The 23438-nt window shown below is 38.4% G+C and overlaps 1 protein-coding gene across 1 annotated transcript in view; it reads right to left on the reverse strand.

Annotated features, from left to right (window-relative positions):
- nphp4 (nephronophthisis 4) overlaps positions 1-23438 on the reverse strand; it is a 231444-nt gene that overhangs the window by 197476 nt on the left and 10530 nt on the right. The window contains exons 3-4 of the mRNA XM_015380197.1: positions 3748-3917; positions 106-170 (exon numbers count right to left, since the gene is read on the reverse strand). Coding sequence (XP_015235683.1) covers positions 106-170; positions 3748-3917 — 235 coding nt within the window. The remainder of the gene's footprint in view (positions 1-105; positions 171-3747; positions 3918-23438) is intronic.

Consider the following 23438-nt stretch of genomic DNA (forward strand, 5'->3'; position numbering starts at 1 on the left):
TCAGATGGATTTGTCTTTTTCCAATTCGGAAAACAGGAAAGCTTACTGCCCTGGAAAAATAGATCCCCTATGCATAACTCTAAAGTAAAACCTAATTATTCTTACAGTCAAGCGAGTCCTTCAATGAGGGGTGGAGGAGGCCTCTGGGTGATCCGTGGTACAGATTCAGCCTACAGGATAAAGCAGAACAGAACTTAAGAGCAGGTCTGCAGGTTTCAGGAGATCTGACTATCTTCATTTAGCATTTGACCCATTTTTAAGAGCATTTCACTGATTTGATGATTAGAAAAAGCAGGGAAAAATATAAAGGAAACATTTATAGGTTACCTTTGAGTTACTTCTCTGCATAATTAACCTTCAAACTTCTTATAATCCATCTCTAGAACATGTATTGAGATCTTTGAAACCCACCACATAGTAAATTCCTACCCTGCTCTAATTGCAGATGGTAAAAAGCAGGTTCATATGCTGCGATGCAAAGGTAACGTAGGTTAGAGTACAAGGCAGGGAACCAATTTAGTCTGTTTGTGGTGAAATGGGCGCTTTGACCAAACCGCCGTCTGATGGCAGACATCCCAAGTCTCCCGGAAGTTCCAGGAGTCTCCCTGATAAAGATAGTTATTCACGGATGCCCGCGAGTCGGATAAATTATCCCGGATTTTACACTTTGAGAGGTGGTGTTTTTTTAATGCGAGTGAGAGCGGGCAGGCAATAATTCATACATCATGTGCGGATAAGAACTACTTCGATTGCGCAGACAACTAGAGAGCGCAGGGTGTGGGGAGGAGGTTACTTGTGAAACCTGTGCCCAAGTCTGTCCAAAGCGATGCTCTGTTCAACCAGTGTTCCAGGCGACTGGTTGATCAGAGAGCTGATTGGATCCGCCCGATAAGTTTCTCTGGGTTACTCTCTGGCAGTCACCTAGTTACCACTCAAAGCTGTGCATCCTGTGAAACAGCAGAGGGTGAATCCTCGAGTAAAAAACAAAATATAGGACTAATTTTACAGCAGAATATACTAAAGTATATCCACGTCTAGTGAAGGTGAGAAACAGTGGCAGATCTCTACCAAACTGACCAGGGGGCCAGGAGGGGGCCAGCGTGTTTTCATGGGGGCACCGAAGAGGATGAAATAAGAAAACAGAGCAAGGGATTCGAATATATTAAGAGGGCTGCATGAAGTGAAATAAATTTTCAATTAGATTCGATAGAAATTATATTTCTTAGGAGGCAAATATACATTTATAATTTAGGAATTTTACATATTTTTGACTTAATTTAAGTTAAAACTACTGTTTTCTATCAACTTTAAATTAGAACTCAAGAAAAACTGTTAAATTCATCTGTAAAAATTTGAACATTTTTTTTTATTTGTCGTGAAAAAAAAACATTTAGCAGATGATAACTGGGATCCTATCTCAGTACCACTGAAGCTATCGCCTTGTTGGTTTTGAATAATTAATAAAACAGAATTTGTAAAGAAAAAGAATGAAGTAGTTCCAAAGGACCTATCAGTAACCATTTCTGTTCCAGCGCATATCATCTCTAGAATTTCTGGCCCCCGTTTGCCCCCGTCTAGAACCGGCAAAGGTGAGGAATGATGACACCGTGGCGAGGTGCACTGTATGCTGAATTCCCACGAAAAACAGAAAGCACAACCGATGTTCAAGGCTACAAAATTGAAAGTATTGAAAAATAAAAGACCAATACTGTTCTGTTTTGTGTTTAAGAAATTACTGTTAGTTAATAAATAGTTGTTGAGAAGTTGCTGGCCTTAAGTGTGTATGTATGGGGCACGGTGCGAGTCCGTTCTACCCGGGGGGGTTAAGCATCTCCCTGAAATGAGTTTTTGGAACTTGGGATGTCTGTGATGGGGTGGATCTAAGGTCGGTTTGTCTAATAGGAGACTGACTGAAGAGGCAGCAGAATGACAGGAGGGACTATAAAAAGCAGAATCCTATCAAAAACTATTGTAAACAGAAACCAACATGGCTCACAGAATCAGACAGCAAGACAATGGAAACCATGATAAAAATAAAACAAGTATGACATAAAGACTCTCGCTTCTTTTAAAAACTATTAGTAGAAAAAATATGAAGCTAATCACTATGAATGAGCGCTAAAGAGTGCGAATCATGCTTCTACAATGAGATGTCTATCATTTTTGTTTTACACTAAGAACTGTCAGAAACTTCACTTGTAGTTCAACAAAAAATGCAGAGACAGTAAACATTATTAGGTCTACAAAAACAGGATTATATTTTAGCTCTTTTTCTTATTTTATTTCCTTCAGGAAAACCAAGAATCACCCTATTTCTGTTTGTTCCAACTCCTCCGCTGACCTCTTTCAGTGATTTTATATGGCCTACCACTTCATAGACCAGTATCTATTGTCCACAATCCCTTTAACTTTGCTACCTTACCTCAAACAATCGACTGGGATGTTTGGAAGTGAGAAAAATTCATGACTGTACCCATTTCACAGGTAAGATCCCATTACAGAACCAAGCTAGATTTCACTGAGCTCCTGAGAATAACCCACTCTTTCCAAGATGTTTGTAAAAGCAGCCATACATTCCATGGATGTGATTAGAACCCCTGAATTCAATCATCTGGATGGGTGAATGAATACCTTAGGCAATAGTATTACCACTTTCTTACTTCTTAGCAACTAAAGCCTTTTCCAAGCAAACAAAGTTATTCTTCTGTTTTGATAAACAAAGAAAGGGTTTCATAAAGCACAAATTGTGGTGTTTTTTTATCCAGATGTGGAGTCCAATTCAGACTGGCTGTAAATCTTAGAAACTGAGCTAAAAATGATTATAAGCAGCCCTGATTCCCTTAAAGAATGTGAAATATCATTTTAGTTCCACACAATTAAAAAGCTAAAGGGGAAACCGAGGTGGGGTCGCTGCTGCGCTTCTCATTAGATGGTCTGGCTGAATTGGCCTTTTTAACACATTTTGGACGTGTTTAGCTGAGCTGCACTGAGACAGAACAGATCACTGGACTCCAGCTGTGGATAGTTTTAGCAGAAGCACCGACACTTCTGGATGCAGCAGCTTCCGAAAGGATCGCTAAGCGACCAGATGCTGATGGAGCGAGCTGTTGAATAGGAGCTTATAGAACAGCTTCTTTTTAAAGCGAACCTTCTGCTGATAATAATCCAGATGCAAATTATAGTATCATTAACCAGCTGGCATCTGTGGTAATATCTTCTCATAGCGCTTGGACCAGATACCCAGATAAGGCCGTATTAATGATGTTAAAGTCATGAGGGCAGCTTGGATCAGATTTTAAATCCATGTTTATCAACCCCATCCTCTAAAAAGAGCAGCTATTTCTTAGTTAACTTTAAAACATGGGCCTTGATCAAAGTTACGCGATAAGCTTAAGGCATGATCATAATAAAAGCTTCATCTAATAGCCTAAGAATTCCCATGCTGTTGGCTGCATGGCGCTTCAGGAGTTTAGTTATTAACCTTCGCATTATTAAATGTTGTCATATAATTAAACTCGGCACCACAGCAGACTGAGGTGGCTTTAAAACACAAAAGCGTTTCTGTCACGTATGCATAAATACAACAACTTTTCTACAATAAATAAAGAAAGACGCACCTTATGAGACCAAACAAGCTGACTGGTGAGAACACATCTATCTGCTTCATTAGAAATACACCTGTCCTTCACGTCCTAATGAGAAGGCTCGTTAATCCCTGTATGTTGTAATTAAGAGTGCAGTAATCACCTTCTGCCACCATCGATGCTTGGACCCTCTGGCCTGTTGGTGAAAAGCTCCAGGATAGTGAAGCCTTTCCCCAAAGCCAGATTGGAGCCGTCTGGTTTGGGGCACAAAGACGCAAACTCCACGATGGCCAGAGTGCCGGGCAACATCAAGGATGTATGGAGGTACAGCACCTGGGGAGGGACACATGGAGCACAAAAAGAGACGAGAGAAGCTCAGAAAGATGATCTGATCTGTAAAATAAACTGGGTTGTACCTCCTGTCTAAGAACTTACATTTTCATTTATTCTGCAACTAAACATAGGAACAGTACAGTTTTATCCATCCCTTTTATTTATCATAAAATCATAAGGTAATTACCATACAGTGCGAAAGTTAGCTCTACCTCCTCACCGGTGTTAAGGTAAAAGTTGGTGTATCATAAAAGGAAGTGCTAATTATGACAGTAAACATTTTTACATTAGCTTTATGTTTAAATTGCAGATAGTAGGAGGTTAAAGCGTGGTTTAAAGCAGCAGGGGCAGCTTCCTCCTCCATGTTCTGTCCTCTGTGTGTCTGACAAGACCTCAGGAGCAGTGAGAGCAAACAAGCAGGAGGTGGAAGAGCTGAAAGGCACAGTGAGATTCTTGCAAACTGAATAGATACAAAGGAACACCCGCATGTCGGGGTTATTACAGATAAAGGAAGAAAAGAAACTGTACAGAGGAAGCGGTTTATTTTATAAAATAACAAAACAAAAGAAGCTCGGAAATTTCTCAGACTTATTTGTGCCCAAGTATTATGAAACTTGCAATGTCTAGGATGTTGAAATGTTATTCATTTTTCATGAATCCTCAATTGTTTGACAACTAAATACATTTTTAACTGGAATAATAGTAAATTTGCACTTTAAACTCAGAGGATCTGAGTCTTTACAGTAAATTTCTCACCTTCCACAAAGGATTTTCTTGTTTTGTGTAAAGTAAGGCACTTGAACCTGAAAATAAACTTTATCTAAGTTTAAGCTTTAAAACATAAAAGGCTCAATGTAAAAATATTATATTTGTTTGGGAATTTCAGAGATTTCTACTTTTAGGTCCCAAACGTGTCTTCATTAGCCTTTCCTCCAAACGACCAAAAAAACAAAAAAAAAAAAAACATCTTTGGATTAAGAATATTCAGCATTAAAGCTTTATTTTAATAAATAAAGCGTCCATGCTTTTGTGATATTTGCATAATAGTACCAGAAAGGTTTGGTCTAGAAGGCCACATATGTTGCTCTATAACATTAAAGTCCTTATCTTCATTATTGTTGCTGTTACAGAGGAGTGGATTTGATTAGCCAAGGGTCCTGTTATATTGTTTACCTGAGGAGGATATATTGCATTTTAGAAATAAAGGAAACAAGTTAGATCAGGCAAATGAGAATGAAGGAAGGGAACAAAAACAAACACAAACTCCTAGTTTTCCTGGGGTCTGAGTGAGATTAACCAAACCGATGAAAGAATCAAGATAAAGATGACGTAAAATAACAAATAATAATAAAACTAATTATGACCAATAAACAGCATGATGAAAATTACATCGGGGAAATTACCAATAAACAAGTACAGATGGTGCTCTGTCCCAAGGTGTTTAGTTTGGCTTGAAGCATCAACTGTTGCTGTCATCCAAACAGTGCGGGGACATTCAAAATAAAAATATTAAACCCATTTGGAAGGTAATTCCAAATATCCTGAGGACGGTGCAAATCCAGCATTAGAATAACCTGAAAGCTGATGTGACTAACCTGCAGGGACATTGTTCTGATCAATTTCGTGTGCAAGAGAAAAACAAGTGATCCTTGCAACTCTAGCCGATTGATTTATCTCCATTCCAGTCATGTAGCTCACCACTTCATTAGGAGTATCCTTTTCTTAGAAAGATGAATTAATTAATTTTCAGCCAGCTGTTGCGCTGCTTTTGAGATGGCGGACAAAACAACATGATCACTGATCTCTCCCTGCTGGCGAGGAATCTAAAATAAAAATAAATCCATTCAGGAGGTGGATGCGCTGTGTTGTTCTGACCTGTTATTTCCGTATCAGCTCAGAGAGGATAAACCCTTTTGGGAGCCTTTTTGTAGTTCACGCCAGGTAGATGCAATTGTATGCGGGCTCTGATGTGCTCAAATTGAAAATAATAGCCTCGCTGTGCCAAAGCCTCCCTGTTTTACACAGCACAGAGGCCTGAATACCATAAAGAGACCCATAAATTCTGTCTGATCCATGGAGCACAACTCATGTTATTTTTTCTAAATCATAAAGAATAACATGATGACAGCGTCGGAAAATAAAGAAGTCAATTTGAGCCACAGTAATATACAAACTAATTTTCCAGGCCCTTTGGATCAGAGCCTGATTATCTTCAGATGAAAAGGCCAATATATCCACTTTTAAAAGCTCTACAGATTTTCCTTTTTGGTCATTTAACACATTCTCTTATAGACAGTATGTTATAACTAATGGTCTTACAAAAAATACAACTAAAAGAGGAAAGCATAAAGGGTTGAAATTCTTCAAATAACAGTCTTTGAGGGGATTTTTGTCAATTATTTACCTCTTCAGCATATTTCTGTGCTATAAAATATTATTAACTATACCAAATAAGCCTGACATAAAAGCTGTAGGACTGTTTAATCAAACTCATCACGTTTAAAAAACACAAACGTGTATTTGATAATGACTAAGTTCATTAGATTTTGAAAGGAAACCATGTTAGTATTCATAACAAAAAAGTCAAGGACATCATTTTAGATGAATCTTTTTGGGACTCTACTGTATGGACTGATTTAAGAGGGGAAGTCCAACATCTCATCTCGTGCATATCAGTGATCTATGAACTGTTTTATGTATGCAGTTGCTTTTTATAAAATCTATTTGGCTTTTAATTTGTTTTGAATATTGCTTCTGTATGCATTGGTTTAGTTTTTGCTTGAGATCATTCCGATTCATGCACCAACATAAGATCTGAAAGGCTGGTGCAGTAAACCCTTCTTAAAGCCACCTCTGTTGGTCGCAAATCAACCTCAATTGAGGTCATATCTTGGCCAACCGATGGACCCTTATGTCCCTAAAGATTATAGTGGAAGTGAGAAATATCCTTACAACTGTAAAGAAAGGAGGTTATGTGGCCGCAAACCAAATACTAAACAATCCTTTCTAACTACACATTTAGCGGAGGAATCAAGGTGTAAATGTTATCAAATGTTTTGCTGCACATGCTGGACAAACTTCTCTACCTTAGTCTCTGGGGATTGTCCCATGATTCTTTGAGTTAAATGGTAAATGGTAAATGGCATGTACTTATATAGCGCCTTTATTCAAGTTAGGAGACTTGACCAAAGCGCTTTACACTACATTCATTCACCCATTCACACACACACTCATACACTGATGGTGGCAAGCTACATTGTAGCCACAGCTGCCCTGGGGCTCACTGACAGAAGCGAGTTAGTTTAGATCCAGCTTTATGAACCCAACCTGTTCTGCCAAGGTGTTTTACGCAATAGTTGTTGTTTTTCTTGCATCATCCTTAAAATGTTCTGGTGGATGTTTTTTCTTTAGAAAGTGCTTCTGTTGTCTTTGTGACCCATAACTGTACTTTTATTCCCAGGTGTTTAAGATGGAAAGCAACATCATTTTTGAGTGGGACTCTGCTGGAGATCTCTTTTTATCATAAGATTTTTTTTTCTACACTATACCTTCATATGACCCCTATTCATGCCAATTGCTAATTAATATAGCTATTTTATAGCTGTACAGTTTACTATGTAAAGTCTTGTGGACTCTAAAATTAAGCTTTTGAGTATTTCTATACAATGCAACCACCTGAAAAGATGGGACAACCTCTCCAACAAACTCCGATCTTTGCCGTTTCCCACTTGCCCTGTCCAAAGTGAAGAACCCCAGGTTGTTTGGTATAACAGACCGTGGTACAATCTCTTGCCTAACATCCCTATTAGTTAGTCTTTACATTCTGCAGATTAGTATTGCTTTGTAATTGTATCGTCATTAACTTCATCTTTATTAAATTCAGCTCAGTTAAACAATGTCCAAAAGCTACTTTAGATAAAAGATTTGGAATTTGCATCTTGGATGACTGGGTTACATAAGTCCCTAAATGAAGCTGCTCATCAAACCATTTCATCATAAGAAGGAGAGAAGAGTCTTTAGCCAAGTGTCAGGTTTCCACCACTGCGGCGGAAGCCGATAAAAAGCCATAATCAATGCAGAGACATTTGACTTGGTAATGAAAGCAGATTGTCTCCTTCAGTGCTCGGGACAAAAGTGTAATGCTTGATGGTTCTAAATGGTGTTTAGTCTACTTTGAAAAAGGCTTTCAGAATAACTCTTTGCCTTTTCAAACAAACTCTCCTAACAGTGGTAACATCTCATTGCAACACAAAGAATTATTCATCCTTCAGTTGTATGATCATAAATGTATTTGAGGGGTATTTACAGGTGATGGGTTTAAAAACAGCATTTGTTAAACAGTAAACTGTGGAGCATTGGCTTACTTTGCATGACAATAACATTCAAATCTCCATGTATTGAATTTAATTTATGTAAAAACAGATTATATCACAGTGGGATTGGATTACACTGTATGGAATTAGCAACTGTTTTATATGCATGTATATACAATCAGGCTATTGTTAGCAGATTAAATCTCAATTTCGATGAACCCCGAAAGCAAACTTTCTGCTGTGTCATCCAATCTATTTTGCCAAAGTCATAAAATGCCAAAAAGCAGGACTTTGTAAAAACTAATGAAGCTAAAACTTTTTCCCATTTTGCCTTTTTAAAACCAAATATTTGTGAGCTTTATTGGAATTGCATTAACTGACCAAGACAAAGAAGTTCATGCATGTGAGGTACATAAAAAGCCTCTGAGTCAGTACTATGCAGAACGATATTTAACTCCAATCACAGCAGGAAAACTTTTAGGTTCTCTACCAGCTTTGCACATCTAAACACTGAATGTTTTTACCCATTTCAACCATGCAAAATGTACCAGGCTCATTCTTTTCATGTCCCTGACCTGAATGAATGTCATGCTTAGGGCAGTGTACAGTGTCAGTTTTCCTCCCTATATTTTGGGCATCTAGGCCAAAGGTAACATTTTGTTCTCATCTAAGATGTGAATCTCTGCACCTTGAGAGCTGTCTGTTGGCTTTGTTTTGATAAATGCACTCGTTGCTAAGCCTGCCAGTTAAGAACGACGGCTATGTCTTGTTAGGTTTGCAGTTGTGCTATTTTCTTTCCATGTCTGGATGATGGACTGAACAGTAGAGACTACCCCTCTTCCTAAATTTGCTGTGTATCCTGCTGTGTTCCCCAGCTCTCACTATGCTGTTTGTTCACTAGTGTTCTGCCTCTATGAAGCCTTCACAGAACTGCTGGATTTATACTGCAATCAAATTACAGACAATTTGCCTCCAAGTACCTAATAGAAGCATTATGAAAGCAGTTAATTGCACTAGAGTTAATGTCGATGTCAGACTGAAAAGGACTGACAAAAATCCTCCAATAATTCAGTTAGAGTCATTTCACTTTCGCATTAACCACACGATCCAGTGACTGTTCAATGAAATCATTTCATCAATATTCAGTATTTTGTACTAAATGATAAAGTTTGGCAACCTTAATGTAATTCTTTTGGGGCAGCTTCCAAGATAAGAAGGTGATTAAAGAAAAACAGATCTTTATATTTTGCATTAAAAATTTGTGCTGAACTAAAGTCGATTTGATCATCTAAGGCTCCATGTTCACCTGTAATACCAACGAGTTCTTAACTGAGCTGAACAATGAGCTAATACTGTGATCTCTTGTGAGATTTTCTTTAGAAAAACAGCTTGCATCTGCATCAACGCCAGGGTACTTCTGGCCTAATGAGAGGTTATACTTTTAAGCAACTCCCACCAAAGAGGCAATTGATTGGTGCAGGGGTAAATATATAACTGTTATTATGTTAATAGGAGATGGAGGGGGAGCAATATGGTGGTAAATAAGACGTCATTAACATGGAGGCAGGTTGTATGAAGTCACTGTCAACAAGCAACCTGTCAGCAGCTTTTTTTTTAGCTTTATGCAAAGATCCGTTTGTGGATGACAGAGGACTTATCTGTGACAAGCAAGAGGCAAATGGAAGCCTGATGCAGCAGCAATGTGTGAATTTAAAGCACAACAACGCAGATTAGGTAATATATGGACCTTTTATGGCTGAGGCAGATACGGTTCTGAGTCATTAGGATGTAGTTGTTCCTCTTCTTAACTGTAATAATGCATTTCCTTAAGGTTTAACATCACTTTATAGTCTCACATCAAAGTAAAGTGGTTTTATGTGATATACATGGAGAAATAAAATGACTTTTCTTGGAAATGTGTACTACAGTATCCGTCTTTTGGTGCCAAATAACGCATTTAGGACAATTTCACAAAGCTATAAAACCCCAGAGATGAGCATTGAAAAGCTGTTTGCAAAATGTTCTAAATGATCAAAGTTAAAAGTAATTTCAAAATCTGGTTCCAATTGCCTCCAAGCTAAAAAAATGACTCATCAATTGTTATGCCAAACACCGGTCAGCAGAAATATAAAGAGGTTAAAATGACATTTCAAAGGTTTTTTTATGAGCAACAGAGATTCCCATCATCTATATAAGAGTTAAAAGACTCTTGACACATGCATTAAATGGGAAGGTCGGGATAAAACAAATGATGAATATTTGAAACCGCACCATGTGTGGATTGCTAGCCCCAGGGAAATGACTAGGACATACCAAGACTATTTCAAATACTGCAATAAACTGACAATACTAGATTATTGGGTCTTTATTGAGACAGAAATGGTTCACAAGACACAAAGTCAACCTTCTTTAATGGCAATCTGAGTTTCTGGAGCTAATATCTATAGAGAACATGGGCAAACAAGAAGAGTTTATCAAAGAGGTGGTGAAATCTAGATGGTATTACGACAAATGCGAACGATGATAGATCCCCTTTCTGTTTCCTACATCATTGTGTTACGACCCAAGGCCTTTCCTGAGTCCTTAACATTCCTGTGTGGAGCTTCTAATTGGTGCTGATTGAAAGTGGAGGCAGCTGGCCAGACTGACGTCTTAAGGAGCACCAATCTTCCTCACCTGGGGGCCCAAACCAAGCTCCAAAGCCCAAGCTCCGCTCCAGCCCAAGTCAGATGATCATCCCTGGCTGGTAGCAGATCAGCTCAGACCGGACCAGTTTGGAGGAGCTCAGCTCGTTCTCTGCCACCTACTTCTCTCTTTCCCTCTCCTCTCCAACCATTTATGGTTTTTGTTAAATAAATCCCACTTTAAGTTATACCCATGTGTGGCTTCTCTTTAATTTGTTTTAGTCCAAGAGCCAGGCCATAACAATTGTTTTATATAGAGGACTAAATGTTGATACACTGGGGATTGTTGACAGGAAGGATACCAATATTGATCCCACCAGTGATCTATGAGTAACAATTGTTTCTTAAGTATTTTTTTCCCTCTGAATTAATGCAAAAAAGATTACCTTTTTTTTGCTATTTTTTTTACATTGAGCCCTTGATTTTAGGTTATTACATCATGTTCAAGTCACCCATATGAATTTTGTGTCATTTGGAGCTGTTCCAAAGTTATTACATTAGGTTATATCCAAGTAATGTCTTTGTATGGGCAAACGACTTGAGGGCAAAAACTAAACTGTTTATAATTTATTCTTTATGGTACGCCAGCATTCATAACATGTGGACGAATCACTGTCCCCCAGACATCCGCGGTTATATTTTTTATATTTATATCTTTTAAAAACAAAGCGGCGTGTGTATGACGTCATCCGCTCGCGCCAGCTACCATTCACTTTTCCTGTCCGCTGAATTGCTGCTAGTTTTACTCACATGCCTGGAGGATGTCTAGTGCCACTACCACAGATGATCTCACTCTTGAAATGGAATTGAACGATTCAGATTAGCTCGCCGAATGAATAGAAGGGGTAGAGCGTAGCCGCCTCTGGCCCGGGCTGCTTGTCACAACTCCAGTCTGGCGCACGGATGACGTCATACAGGCGCCGCTTTGTTTAAAAAAAATATAAATATAAAAAATATAACCGCGGATGTCTGGGGGACAGTGATTCGCGTACATGTTATGAATGCTGGAGTACCATAAAGAATAAATTATGAACGGTTTAGTTTGTGCCTTCAAGTCGTTTGCCCATAGGAAGACATTACTTTAATATAACCTAATGGAATATCTTCAGAACAGCTCCAAATGGCACAAAATTCATATGGGTAAGTAGAACATGATTTAAAACCTTAAAATCAAGGGCCCAATGTAAAAAAAAAAAAAAAAGTGTTCCCCTTTAAGTATGAGATTTACCCACTGCTGAAAAAACTGAGACAACTTTAATGCTTTTCAAAGATCTTTAAGTGTGCGTCAATGTGGCGACACAAACCACTCTAAGCCGCTATAAGGCCAAAACTACAAAAAAAAAAAAAAAAACATTTTGCATTTAGGATTTTAATATGTGTTTCATCCAGAACTTCTTAAGTAGCATAGCTTTAACTTCCCTTGTTTCAATTTCTGTTAAAAAAAACAACAACCTCCCACTAGCTATCAGATAATTAATCAGTTAATAGAAATATAGAAAAGTGAAAAGATTTATCAGTTGGCATAATAACTGTTAGTTGCAGCCTTACCTCCACATGTGCTCATAAGTTCCTGCTTGATAACTTTTAAGAGTAAAGCATCTCAATAGACTCCACTATGGGACTCCGCTGCCAAGTATTCAAGTTGTTCAACTCAACTGAAAGATTAAGAAGTCAAGCAGACAAATGCTTTTGGCAGATTCTTGGCTGCATTGCTGTGATATCATAGGCTCTATATGAAGATCTTTGATACAAGTTTGGCAGCTGGATGATGGCGAGGGAAAAAAAAGGAGGAGAGATTCGGCGAGTCATTTTACAGGCACAGAACCAGTGGGTATCAGCATTACAAATTCTTTTGGTGTGAAACTTTCTGACAGTCACAAGCAGAGTAGAGATGAGAGCTGGCAGAGTAAATGATAGAGAGGCAAAGAAAAATGACAAGAATGTAGCCTTCAGGCTCCTTTATGACCAATGTGTCATTGGACTGCAGCTAGACAAAAGACTGGTATGCATACAGTACGTATGACAGGTGAGTCAAAGAGACTTCCAACAAGACACCCTCACAGGCACAAAACTTTGGGCAGCATGACATTTTTTTTTTCAAAACTACTGGCTGCTTCATTGTAAACATTATTTGCCCTCTGTATAGTAACACACCACTTGGAAACTTTCAGATATGCTGGAGATATAAAGCAACCAATAAGACACGACCCGATATCAGCAAAGGGATGCTTGGAGTTATTTTGACTGATTATTATGAAAAACGTTACAGACACACCCTGTAACTTTTGGCCACTAGGGGGGGATAGACCTGTAACTTTCACATCTAACACCGCAGCACTGTCGCAAATAAAAACAGTCAGGTGGCCAGTAGGGGTGTAAATAATAATCGTTTTGTATCGATGCATCGATCCAACAGCCGACGATCCGATGCATCGATACGTCCACAAGAGTATCGATTCACGTTTTTTTTTTTTTTTTTTTTTAAGAGCGGAGATCCAGGTGGAAAAAAGGGTCCCAGCGTTCTGGCGCACCTCGCTCTTATAGCGGGTCAAACTTTACGAGTTGTTTACCGCAATTTCGGTCATAAAAACAAAACAGGCCGGTCTCCTGTCTGCGGCACTGTCTATGGTCAGCTACAATTTGGGAGAGGTGCAACGGAGCGTCTGTGGAGGGGGCGGGGACGTCTGGAGCAGAGGTATTGAATTGGACTCATTGCGCTGATTTTGTGGATTATTTTTTTTTGAGTATTTTTTTGATGGAAGACCTTTCAGAATCTACAACGTAGGGGTATTATTATTTTTCAGTGAATGAGGTTTTAATAGGAATAGGTGGAGTGACACTTTTCTACTTCTGTTATTTGGTGTTGTTTCTCAAACAAAATACATAACGATATTACAGCTTTCATTGATTTATTTCAAATTTGAAACATTGTCTAGCCTGTAAGGTGTAAAAAAAAAAAAAAAAAAAGAAACAATTAATCGGATCGAATCGGATCGTGGTGTATTCTTGAGAATCGAAAATAATCGAATGGTTGGGTCAGGAAACCGATACTGAATTGAATCGCCATGATGGGTGTGATTTACACCCCTAGCGGCCAGCCTCTTGTGTCTTTTGATTGGGGACCACACTAGGTGTCTCGGTTCAGCTCGGAGGGTCTTAGAAGGGATGTTTGCCTGGTAGCAAGGAGAAAAGGCTGGTAAAAATGTAAGCGTAAAGGAAATGAAAAGACTTAGCAACGGTGGCATAGAAACCAATGTGTTGCATGTACGGAAAAAAAAATCTTCTTAAAAAATCTTTCTTAAATTCCTTAACACACAAACTTGGTGCCATTTAAAACACCAACACACTGCAGTCACAGCTATTTGAATAAAAAAATCATTGAAAGACAATGGTTGAACATTGTTAGTGGAGAATATGCAATTCGGATACACTTTCTCAAGCTTATATCTATTTCATTCTGAAAAAATAAGAGGAGTCTGAAAAATTTTAAAAGATGGATAAAGGCTTGCAGCCGACCTCATGAACATTTAAAGGCAACAGTGATCAACGCAACCACAAGCTCTTCTGTATGAAGTTAAAAAGAAGCAATCTCTAAAGCTTCTATTTTTTAGTACATCGTATGCTTAGTGGTAAAATAAAAGATTGATGTTTCTGTTATATATGATGCAACTTCTGGTAAAATACGTCTGGTCTTTACTTGCTATAATCAGTTAATACCAAAGCAATTTCATGTTTTATAGGTTGTGTAATCTGACTCATTGAACACAGCTTTTTTTCCTTTACAGCTGAAGTGACTTTGTGACCCTAATCATTCTTCCATTAGCTGCAGAAAATTTGCTTTTTTATTACTTTAATGTCAGATTATTAAAAAAAATCATAAGGCAAAAATGACTCTCCAAATGCCCCAATTAGAAGGATAATCACTTTAGACTTTAGACTAAAGCTGCACGTTGTTTCAAATGCTGTTGTCACAACGATTTCAATATGTGTCATTTCACCATTCAAATACGATAATGTATTTGACAAGTCTGATGGACAGCTGTTATTTTGAGCCTATTATGTAGATTTTGTGTCCAAGACAGTAAAGCTCTGTGAAAAGGGTGATCACTTTGATGATGACACGAAAAGGGCAAGTTTAGATTGAGAAAATAAAAAGCAATAATGAAAATAGGTATCGATATCATTATTGTAGTATTCATTCAAGTTTTTAAAATGATGATTAAGATCTTCAATATTCATTAACTTAACACTTCAAAAATATAAAAAAAAATGATCAAAGTCTATTTTTGAGCTGCTATAAGGTGTTTTTTAAAGCTTAATTAGCTGGTCTCTCTGTAAGGGTGATCTATGGGGTTAAATGAAAGTGAACAGGTTATTAAAAGGTTCAGTTTATTAAAAAAAAAAAAAAAAACACAGGAAACTGTCCAAAAAGTAAAAAAAAATAAGGATGATAGTCTTAAAATGTAGATATTTTGAAATGCCTAAAACCTTATCATGCAGACCATGGCACAAAAAAATAATAGCTCAGGCTAAGCTGTCAAAAACTCTTTAAAAAGAAGATATAAATTATTTAGAACAACAGCCTAAAAGGGGCCTAAGAAAGAAAGAAGAAGAAAAACAGAAAAACATATATTCCTCTTCAAATAAGATTATTTACACTTTGTCCTGATATACCGTAGTTTACTTTGTTTGATTGTAGCAGACATAAGAATCCCCTCGCAGCTTTAGCTCCTGCTTGAACTCCAAATGTTCATATTGTACTCAGAGAGCTGCTCATCTCTTAGCCCTCCTGGCATACAACATTTCTTTAGCTTTTTCACACTTGAGCTTGAACTTTTTCCTCTTTCTTTTTGCATGCTAATTCATTTAGTCTAGGAGTTTAATGAAAATGGCACAACAGAGTTCATTTAGCTTTTCCTTCTGCAGCAAAGCACCATAAATCGCCTCCCAGATGGCAAAAGTTCAAATTCACCGTTCAACACATGAGGGCTGCCTGTAAGCTGTTCTTTTTACTCATTGTGGATATTTGCATTATCCTACCTCTAGTATTTTTGTTATCCCAAAGACAGAAATGAAATATAGTACGCCAACAGGGCGTGATAATTAATTGCAAAGCCTTTATATGGAACCAGAGTGAGCTACAGGCAGAGAAATTGTAAAGTCATAGTACGTGACTAGGCCCCTTAAATAGATATCAGCACCACCACTGGCTCCAGTTCCTAAAAAAGAAAAAAAAGGGAATATATAGTATAAGGGAATTCAGCAAACAAAGGAAAGTGTTGTGTAAGCACAAATATTAAAACCCTTTTCCACTTGCTGCGCTTCATTTTTGTCTCAGTGCCCCTTATGTCCCAAGTTTTCCATCTGAATAGAGCAAAACTCCACAGAACCCACAGTTTTGCCAACAACAAACCTAAAAGCTTGCTGCGTAAAGCCTTACTTTGTCACAGAGGTTTTGGTCTCCTGACATTTCTTAAATCCTGAGTGAAATTTTCCTCAGACTTTAGGTGCCGCCTGCACGCTGGAGGTGCATCACAATGATGCAGGAATGCGCGAAATATACAACAATGAGGGGGGAAAAAAAGAAAAAGAAACAGAGTCTCCGTGCCAGACTTCAGACACAAAGAGGCGAAGATGGAATTGACACGTCAAAGCCAGGAACAACAAAGTACAAGACAGCCAGAATCTCTTTCTTTCCCCCTCAGTCTCAACACACGCCCACACAAACAGGCGGCGCAGACCCCAGGGAGGGCTGATAGCAGAAATATTGGGACGAGCTCTCTGTGTGGCTGCCTTGTGTGTGTGTGCGTCCTAGATCCGTGCGTATTGATGCCACGGAGAGAGGGACATGAAGAGAGAAGATGGAGAAAGAACAGTCAAGCACAAAGCAAGCATGAACACCCAACACACACACAGCTAAAACCTCCTTGAGGCTCTCATCTCTCTCCGTCACCTCAGCAGTAACTCTTGTGGCCCTTCAGTTCCTTTGATTGTGCACACACACACCCACAGTATATAGCTGTGTATTACGGGGATGTGCCACTCTACTGTGTAAAGCCGTTAAGCAGCAGCTGCTCCACGATATGTTTGGTCCCCGCGGTACTGAAATATCGATCAGCTCTCAAGCAAGCCGTGCAAGTCTTCGACCCCCATCGTACCCACGTATAAGTGGAGAGTATATCTCTTAGCGTGCAATGCACGCTGGGAGAAGGAATTAGGCACAGAGGTAGGCTGGAGATGGCTGCCTGCTGCCATGGAAGCTCCTATGACCATCAATCATACGACCTTTTGCGCAGATGGTTTTCATGCTCGGGAAAGCGCCATGAATTGTAAAGGAAAAGGGAAGAGAAAGGAGGACGTACTCGGATTCGATCTGGGTTGAAGATTTACAGATGAGACATTTTTCTGAGCACTTAGCAGCTCTGACGCTTCCAAAGTATTTTGGGCCAGTGAGCTCTGACACGGGACAAAAAGAAGTCCATAAATTTCATGAAAAGATGAAAAAATGAAACGGCTACCTTTTCTAATAAGATGAATTCCATGACTGACCCAGTTATTTCTCTCCCTTGATTGGAAGTGATGTTTTATTGGATGCTATCTGTTTTCACCTACAGGGAATTCCAGTACACAGCTCATGCACAAAGATGATGTTTTGATCATTTAGACTAAAGACGCAGAATAAATCAACTCACTACTGCCAACACATCCCTGTCTTTAAGACTGTTGTGAAGGAAAAATGTGGTTAAAACATGGACTAGTATGGCGTACCCACTGGAGCTGTAAGACTATGAGAAGCCATTTCCGTCTCTCCACACAGCAATAAAACAGACAATCGTGTCTCAGGGGACAAATAAAATTTTGTGACACTTTCACATGCTTCCTCGAGATCAAATTCGCATCTACCTCAGCTGCAGTAACAAGCTACACAGGAGACTTTAAAAAGCTCTGTGGTTTAAAGATGCCACAACAGGTTTAATGCACTCACAAAGTGCTCTGCTGTCGGCCATGTCCATTCAGGCAAAACTACAAACCTGTTAGAGCGCCCATCATTTAAAAACCCACTGCAAAACAGGTTAGTAGAAATGTATAACTTTTTGTTTTTTAATAATCAACTCTCAGGACACAAGACGTACTTAATACAATCTCTTGTTTCCATGGTTACAGAACCAGAATGAGCTGCTGAACCAATGTTGGGTGCAGAGCGGAAGCCAGGGAGGCAAGGAAAGCTAAAACAAACACCGTCCAGACAGCTACACTTACACCAATGAATGGAGTATTTTTTGAAATTCTCAAAGTCTATCAAAAAACAGTGTTGTACTGTTTTCAGTACTTTCTGGATGGCAGAGATAATAACTGAGATAAGGGCACCTAAGGTTACTGAGAGTATCAGTCTGAACCTGTGGCTCTGGATCAAACAGACATAGGAGGTCAGGATGCAGACTTTTATCATTATAAAAGAAAAGATTTACTACATTGAAAACCTGTCCTTGAGTGTTCGTTTAGATTGAAATAACTTGTTTCAACAAAAAACCCTAAATCTCTTTCCTTCATCTGATGCACTGCAGCCGACGGCGCCTTTTTCCTGACTCCAGAAGACGCAGACCGTCTTCTTTTACTCCACCGGTTACTGAAGTCATGTGACAATAGCTTTAAGTCGGCAGCATCTGACTCTTCTTCCAGCAGATGGTTGGATGTTTTTGAAATAGCATCAGTGGGTACTTCTAGCTGTGTTTGTATGGAGAAGAGGGGTGAAAGGTAAGCAGTGGTGCAGCAGTGTTGCTATTAACCCTGTAATGCCAAATGTATCATATTTGATACATACGGTTTCTGAAATGTTTTGCGTCTGACACCTTTTGCATAATTTAATGGTAAAAACTTTGCTCAAAATCCGATTGTACACAATCAGATATACCTGATAACAGAGGGCAGAAGACTACACAAAAAAATTATCTTAACTTATCGCATAGTAATAAATTATTAATATCAAAAATGTATTTCTGTTTTTCCTTTTTACATATTTTGTTAAAAGGCCAAATAAGGACTTCAAACCAAAAAAAAAGTAATTTTCTGTTTTGTTTTATTATTGGATCGGGCTTTAAAGGGTTAACATTAAAACCACTAAAGTGTTAAACAGTGTCTTTGGAAAAATGCCAGTCATTGATGATGCTTCAGGATTGGAGGAAAAGTGGAGTGTTTGCCCCCAAAAAAACAGATAAGGCAATACATCTTGTGAAACACTAAAGAGATATTTTACTGCAAAACCAGATTAGATTTAGGAGAAATGAAGCATTGCCCGTTCTGATACTTTTCCTCTATACTGATACTGATTGTGCTGGGATTAAGGATTATAACTTAGACTGGCACCAGCTGCTGATTTGTTCATCAAAGAAAAACTTTTGAGCAATCAGCCTCTTCTGCATTTGAGAACTGATTAATATTATATGAAATTACTCATTGATGCACCCAGGATCATCCAGAGTTTGCTTTCGAGATGATGTTAGAAAGTTAGCTGTGGCCCTGTTTGAATTCAAGGTAATACAGTTGATTAACTTTATAAAAAGAAAGAAAATGCATACAGTGCTTTACATAGGTATTCATAGCCTTTGAACTTCTTCACAATTTGTGTTACGCAACAACAATCCTGTCGGGATTTAGGAAGTCAACTGTTATGTGGTGGTGATGAAGGTAAGAAACCATATTTTAATTTTTTGAACAAACAGAAAATAAAAGTGAGGTATTTGGGTTGTTAAATAAATGAAGAAAGGGTTACTCTGTAGGAGCTGCAGAGCTCAACAGCTCAGGTTCATGTAACTGTTTAATATGTCATATTCTATAAATAGACTGCTGCTCAAAATTTGGCTTCTATCAGATTCAGAGTGTAAAGCCCCTGTGTAACCTTGACAATTTAGCCAGCGTATGCCTGACGTACGAAAAACCTGGCAAACAACACTGGCATAAGCTGGAAGTTAAGGGTCAGTTATGTATAAGTTATGAGCAAGCTGAAGCACAGTGGCACATGTCATACATACCATACATGGGCCATAAGTTACAGGTAAGTTATCTGATAATTGACATAAGTTAAGTGTAAGTTACTCATAAGTCGTGGTGTCAAGCTTATCCAAAACCTATTAGTAACATGTGCATAACTTATGTGTAACTTCTCAAGAACTTATCTCCAATGCATATCAACGTATTTGATGTGTTCCAGACGACCGCTGAAAGTGTTTCTGACTTACAACTGCTGAATAATGGTGTATTAGCTGCATCAGTTTTCCTCCAGACTTCTTCATGATAGGGTGAGTGAGAAGGTGAGTGCGATGGATTCTCCCTGGGTTCACGCCCACGGCCTCGACCAACAAACTTCCTGGCAGAGATGATGCTGAATCTGCTGCGACTGAAAACCTTTTGTCTTTCTTTTTATTATTATTTTTTTTTTTTTTGGCGGGCGGTAAACAGCAGCTGGGTTAATACCATAATCAAAGAAATCTTTTTATGCAAGCCTCGGGACGCATGCTTGTGACATTTCATGGGCATTATGCTGTTGTGCGTCACGTATAAGTTAAGCTGTTGTTCCACATAAGTTCAGGACTCTTTACGAATACTCTATGTATATGCCAAAAATGGAAAAAAATACATAGAAAGTTCCGTGTTTTCGAAGATTCTGGGACGTCAGGCATACGCTGGCTAAATCGCCAACGTGTGACAGGGGCTTAAGAAGAGAGCCGGAGATACCCGCTGGATGAAGAACTTTGAATAAGAACTGGAGGAAGCGGAAGCTATGGAGTGGTGAGGATGTGTGAGCGCAGGCTAACGCCATCTAAATTTTGATAAAATTAGTTATTATAATTTAGATGCTGTGACCTGGGGTGGAAATAACAACCTACTACTTCTCAAATGTGGGTAATTTTGGTCAGGGTTCATTTATATAAAGAGGAGCTCATTCAAAGTATATAAAGAGTCTTTCCAAAAAAAGTTAAGAAAACAATCCACTGTACTTTGTTTCCAAGTTTGAAGACGTTTCACTTCCCATCCAGAAATCTTTTTCAATTAAAAATGTCAGGAATAGCGTTAAGTTTGGGGTTTTGTAAGGACGCCCATCAATGACTATGATGGAATGACTATTACCTGGATGACTGGGAATCTTCACCACCAGAAAAAGAGGCAGTGGTGATTCCAGAGCACATGCTCACCAAACACAGAATGTAAAAAAAAAAAACTAAAAAAACAGGCCAATAGTTTATTGTTTGAAATATTAAGTGAACCAAAGAGCCATCTGCAGCTCTGCAGATTAAAACTGTGACCATATCCCAGTATGAATGAAGCTAAAAGTGCAACAATTCAATTTTTAAATAATAAATAAAACCAAAGGACTGATAAGTTGGCACATCAAATTGTTATTGTCAAAAATGTATTCAGCGTTATTACTTTAGTAAAGGTGCCAGGATCAGCCTACAGGGGCTCTGGGCCCTGTCGGAACCTGTGTAGAGCCGGCCATGCAAAAAGGAACGTCTGTTTTCAAGGGAGATATTTTGTTTTCTTGCTTTGTGCTCAGTTGCAAGTTCTTTTCATTGCCATCTAAAATAACTTTAAGTTACTATTTCTATGGTTAGTTTTTTAGTTAAACTCTAAGTTGAAGTGACTCTGTCTTTAACTGTTTAACATCTCTGTGTCCATCATAAGTATTTCACATTTTCTATTCTTTTAACTTCCTTTCTATTCATAACCTTTATTAACATGTCTAAGTTTAATAAAGTGTGAAGGAAAACTCATTTTTGGTTAATTCACTCTATTTAATCCAGCTTGCACTCAAAATATTTAAATATAATGAGAGTTCTCTTTTTGTTATTCGTCATATAGTAAAAATGTAATTTAAGACGCTCTTAGACTTGAGTTTTTGTAGAATTTTTTTTTGTTGTTTTCTCTTTTGTAGTTTGCCTTCAGGATATCTGTCTGTGAAAATTTTACATCTGTTAAATAAACAAGTTTTTCTGACTATACTTAGAGGACGATCAAGAGCACAGTTGAAATCCATCCTCCTGAAATGTGTTGTTCTTTTTTAATCCAAGGACGGATACAAATCGAAAGTGTTTTTTCTATTATGTCTACTTTTTCCTCGTGGAATGAAACGCGGGTTCTACATGAGAATTTGATAATCACCTTTTCCCTAAACGCAGCGGTAAAAGGGCACAGTTCCTTCCTACGTAACAGCTGAATGTTCACGCTTGGCAAGCGGTAAAACACATGAGCAATCATACACGGTAGACTGCAAAACACAGTGTATCGAACACAAAAAGAAATGCAGCCGAGTTCAGAGAGATTGTCTTTTCTCCTTCAGCTGAACATGTCTTTGCTTTTAGAGCAGAAGGTGGAAAAAAGGGGGAAAAAATGAAGGCTTCTTCTGCTGGAGCTTTGTTACAGCATCAGCAGCTTCATTTTGACAACATGTGTGCCTATAGAGAGCGGGAACGCATGCTTTAACAACACGACCAGAGACCCAATTTAAACTAGATGCTTATTGGTTTGGGTTTTTGTTTTTTGTTTTTTCTGGAAAGGCCATTGGCTTATGAAAAAAAGCTGGAGAATTTACAGGAGTAAGGAAAATACTTTCCATCCAGTTAAAATCTGTCTTTTTCTCCCCTCTTTTAAGTCATGTATGAGCTGAATGTTATGTTAATGTGTGCAGGTGAAATTAAGAGTGCCTAATCGATTTTTTAAAAGGCATAATCCTGTTTTTCTCTCTCAATATTTTAACAAAAAAAATTTAAAAATTGAACATTTAGATGCACGTTTGTCTTAACTTGAAGCATTTGGAGACCCAGATAAGCAGAGTTGGTCATGAACGGAGCGTGGCCTTTTCCTCCCAAGCCCAGCTGTCGGTCTGATAATGTTGCACATGTGAGAAGAAAACCACTGGTTCCCTGTAAAAAAAAAAGCTGGAGAACTCAACTGGAGCGATCGCAGGAGGAGACAATGCAAAAAAGATGCACATTTCTCCTCCTGCTCCTCTGAGCGCATCTGTAGCGCAACATTGCCCTCTGCTGAAGATTCCTTTGCAGTGTAGAGAGGAGGCAAAACTGAAGTGGATTATTTTAACAAAATTTTAAGAATCTTTTTAGTCATAATTTTAGAATGAATTAAAAAAAAACAGCCTTATTTTCATAAATGCTTCTATTAAACCGCATTTACAAAATTATACAGACCTGCTATTGTGATTCTAAGTCATAAAGAGCTTGAACTGCTTATTCCCAGTCAATCTGTATAATCCCTGCATCTGTCCCATAAAAAACAGCAAATAATACTAAAATGACTGCAGCATCAATAAAGCTATGCTATATCTCATCTCAGCAGCAGTTTTGTTTAATTACTTATCAAAGCAGCTGAAACCTAAAGCAACCAAGGCACCAGCACTATATGATGTCCTGGGACATGTTAAGGGGGGATTCAGTTGCAGCTCTCTCTCTCTTTCCTCTCTAATCACTGCACATCGTTGCTTTTCGGTAGATATTAAAACCAATCCATCATGG

The sequence above is a fragment of the Cyprinodon variegatus genome, unplaced genomic scaffold, assembly GCF_000732505.1.
Source record: "Cyprinodon variegatus isolate N-32 unplaced genomic scaffold, C_variegatus-1.0 Scaffold209, whole genome shotgun sequence".
Lineage (NCBI taxonomy): Eukaryota > Metazoa > Chordata > Actinopteri > Cyprinodontiformes > Cyprinodontidae > Cyprinodon > Cyprinodon variegatus.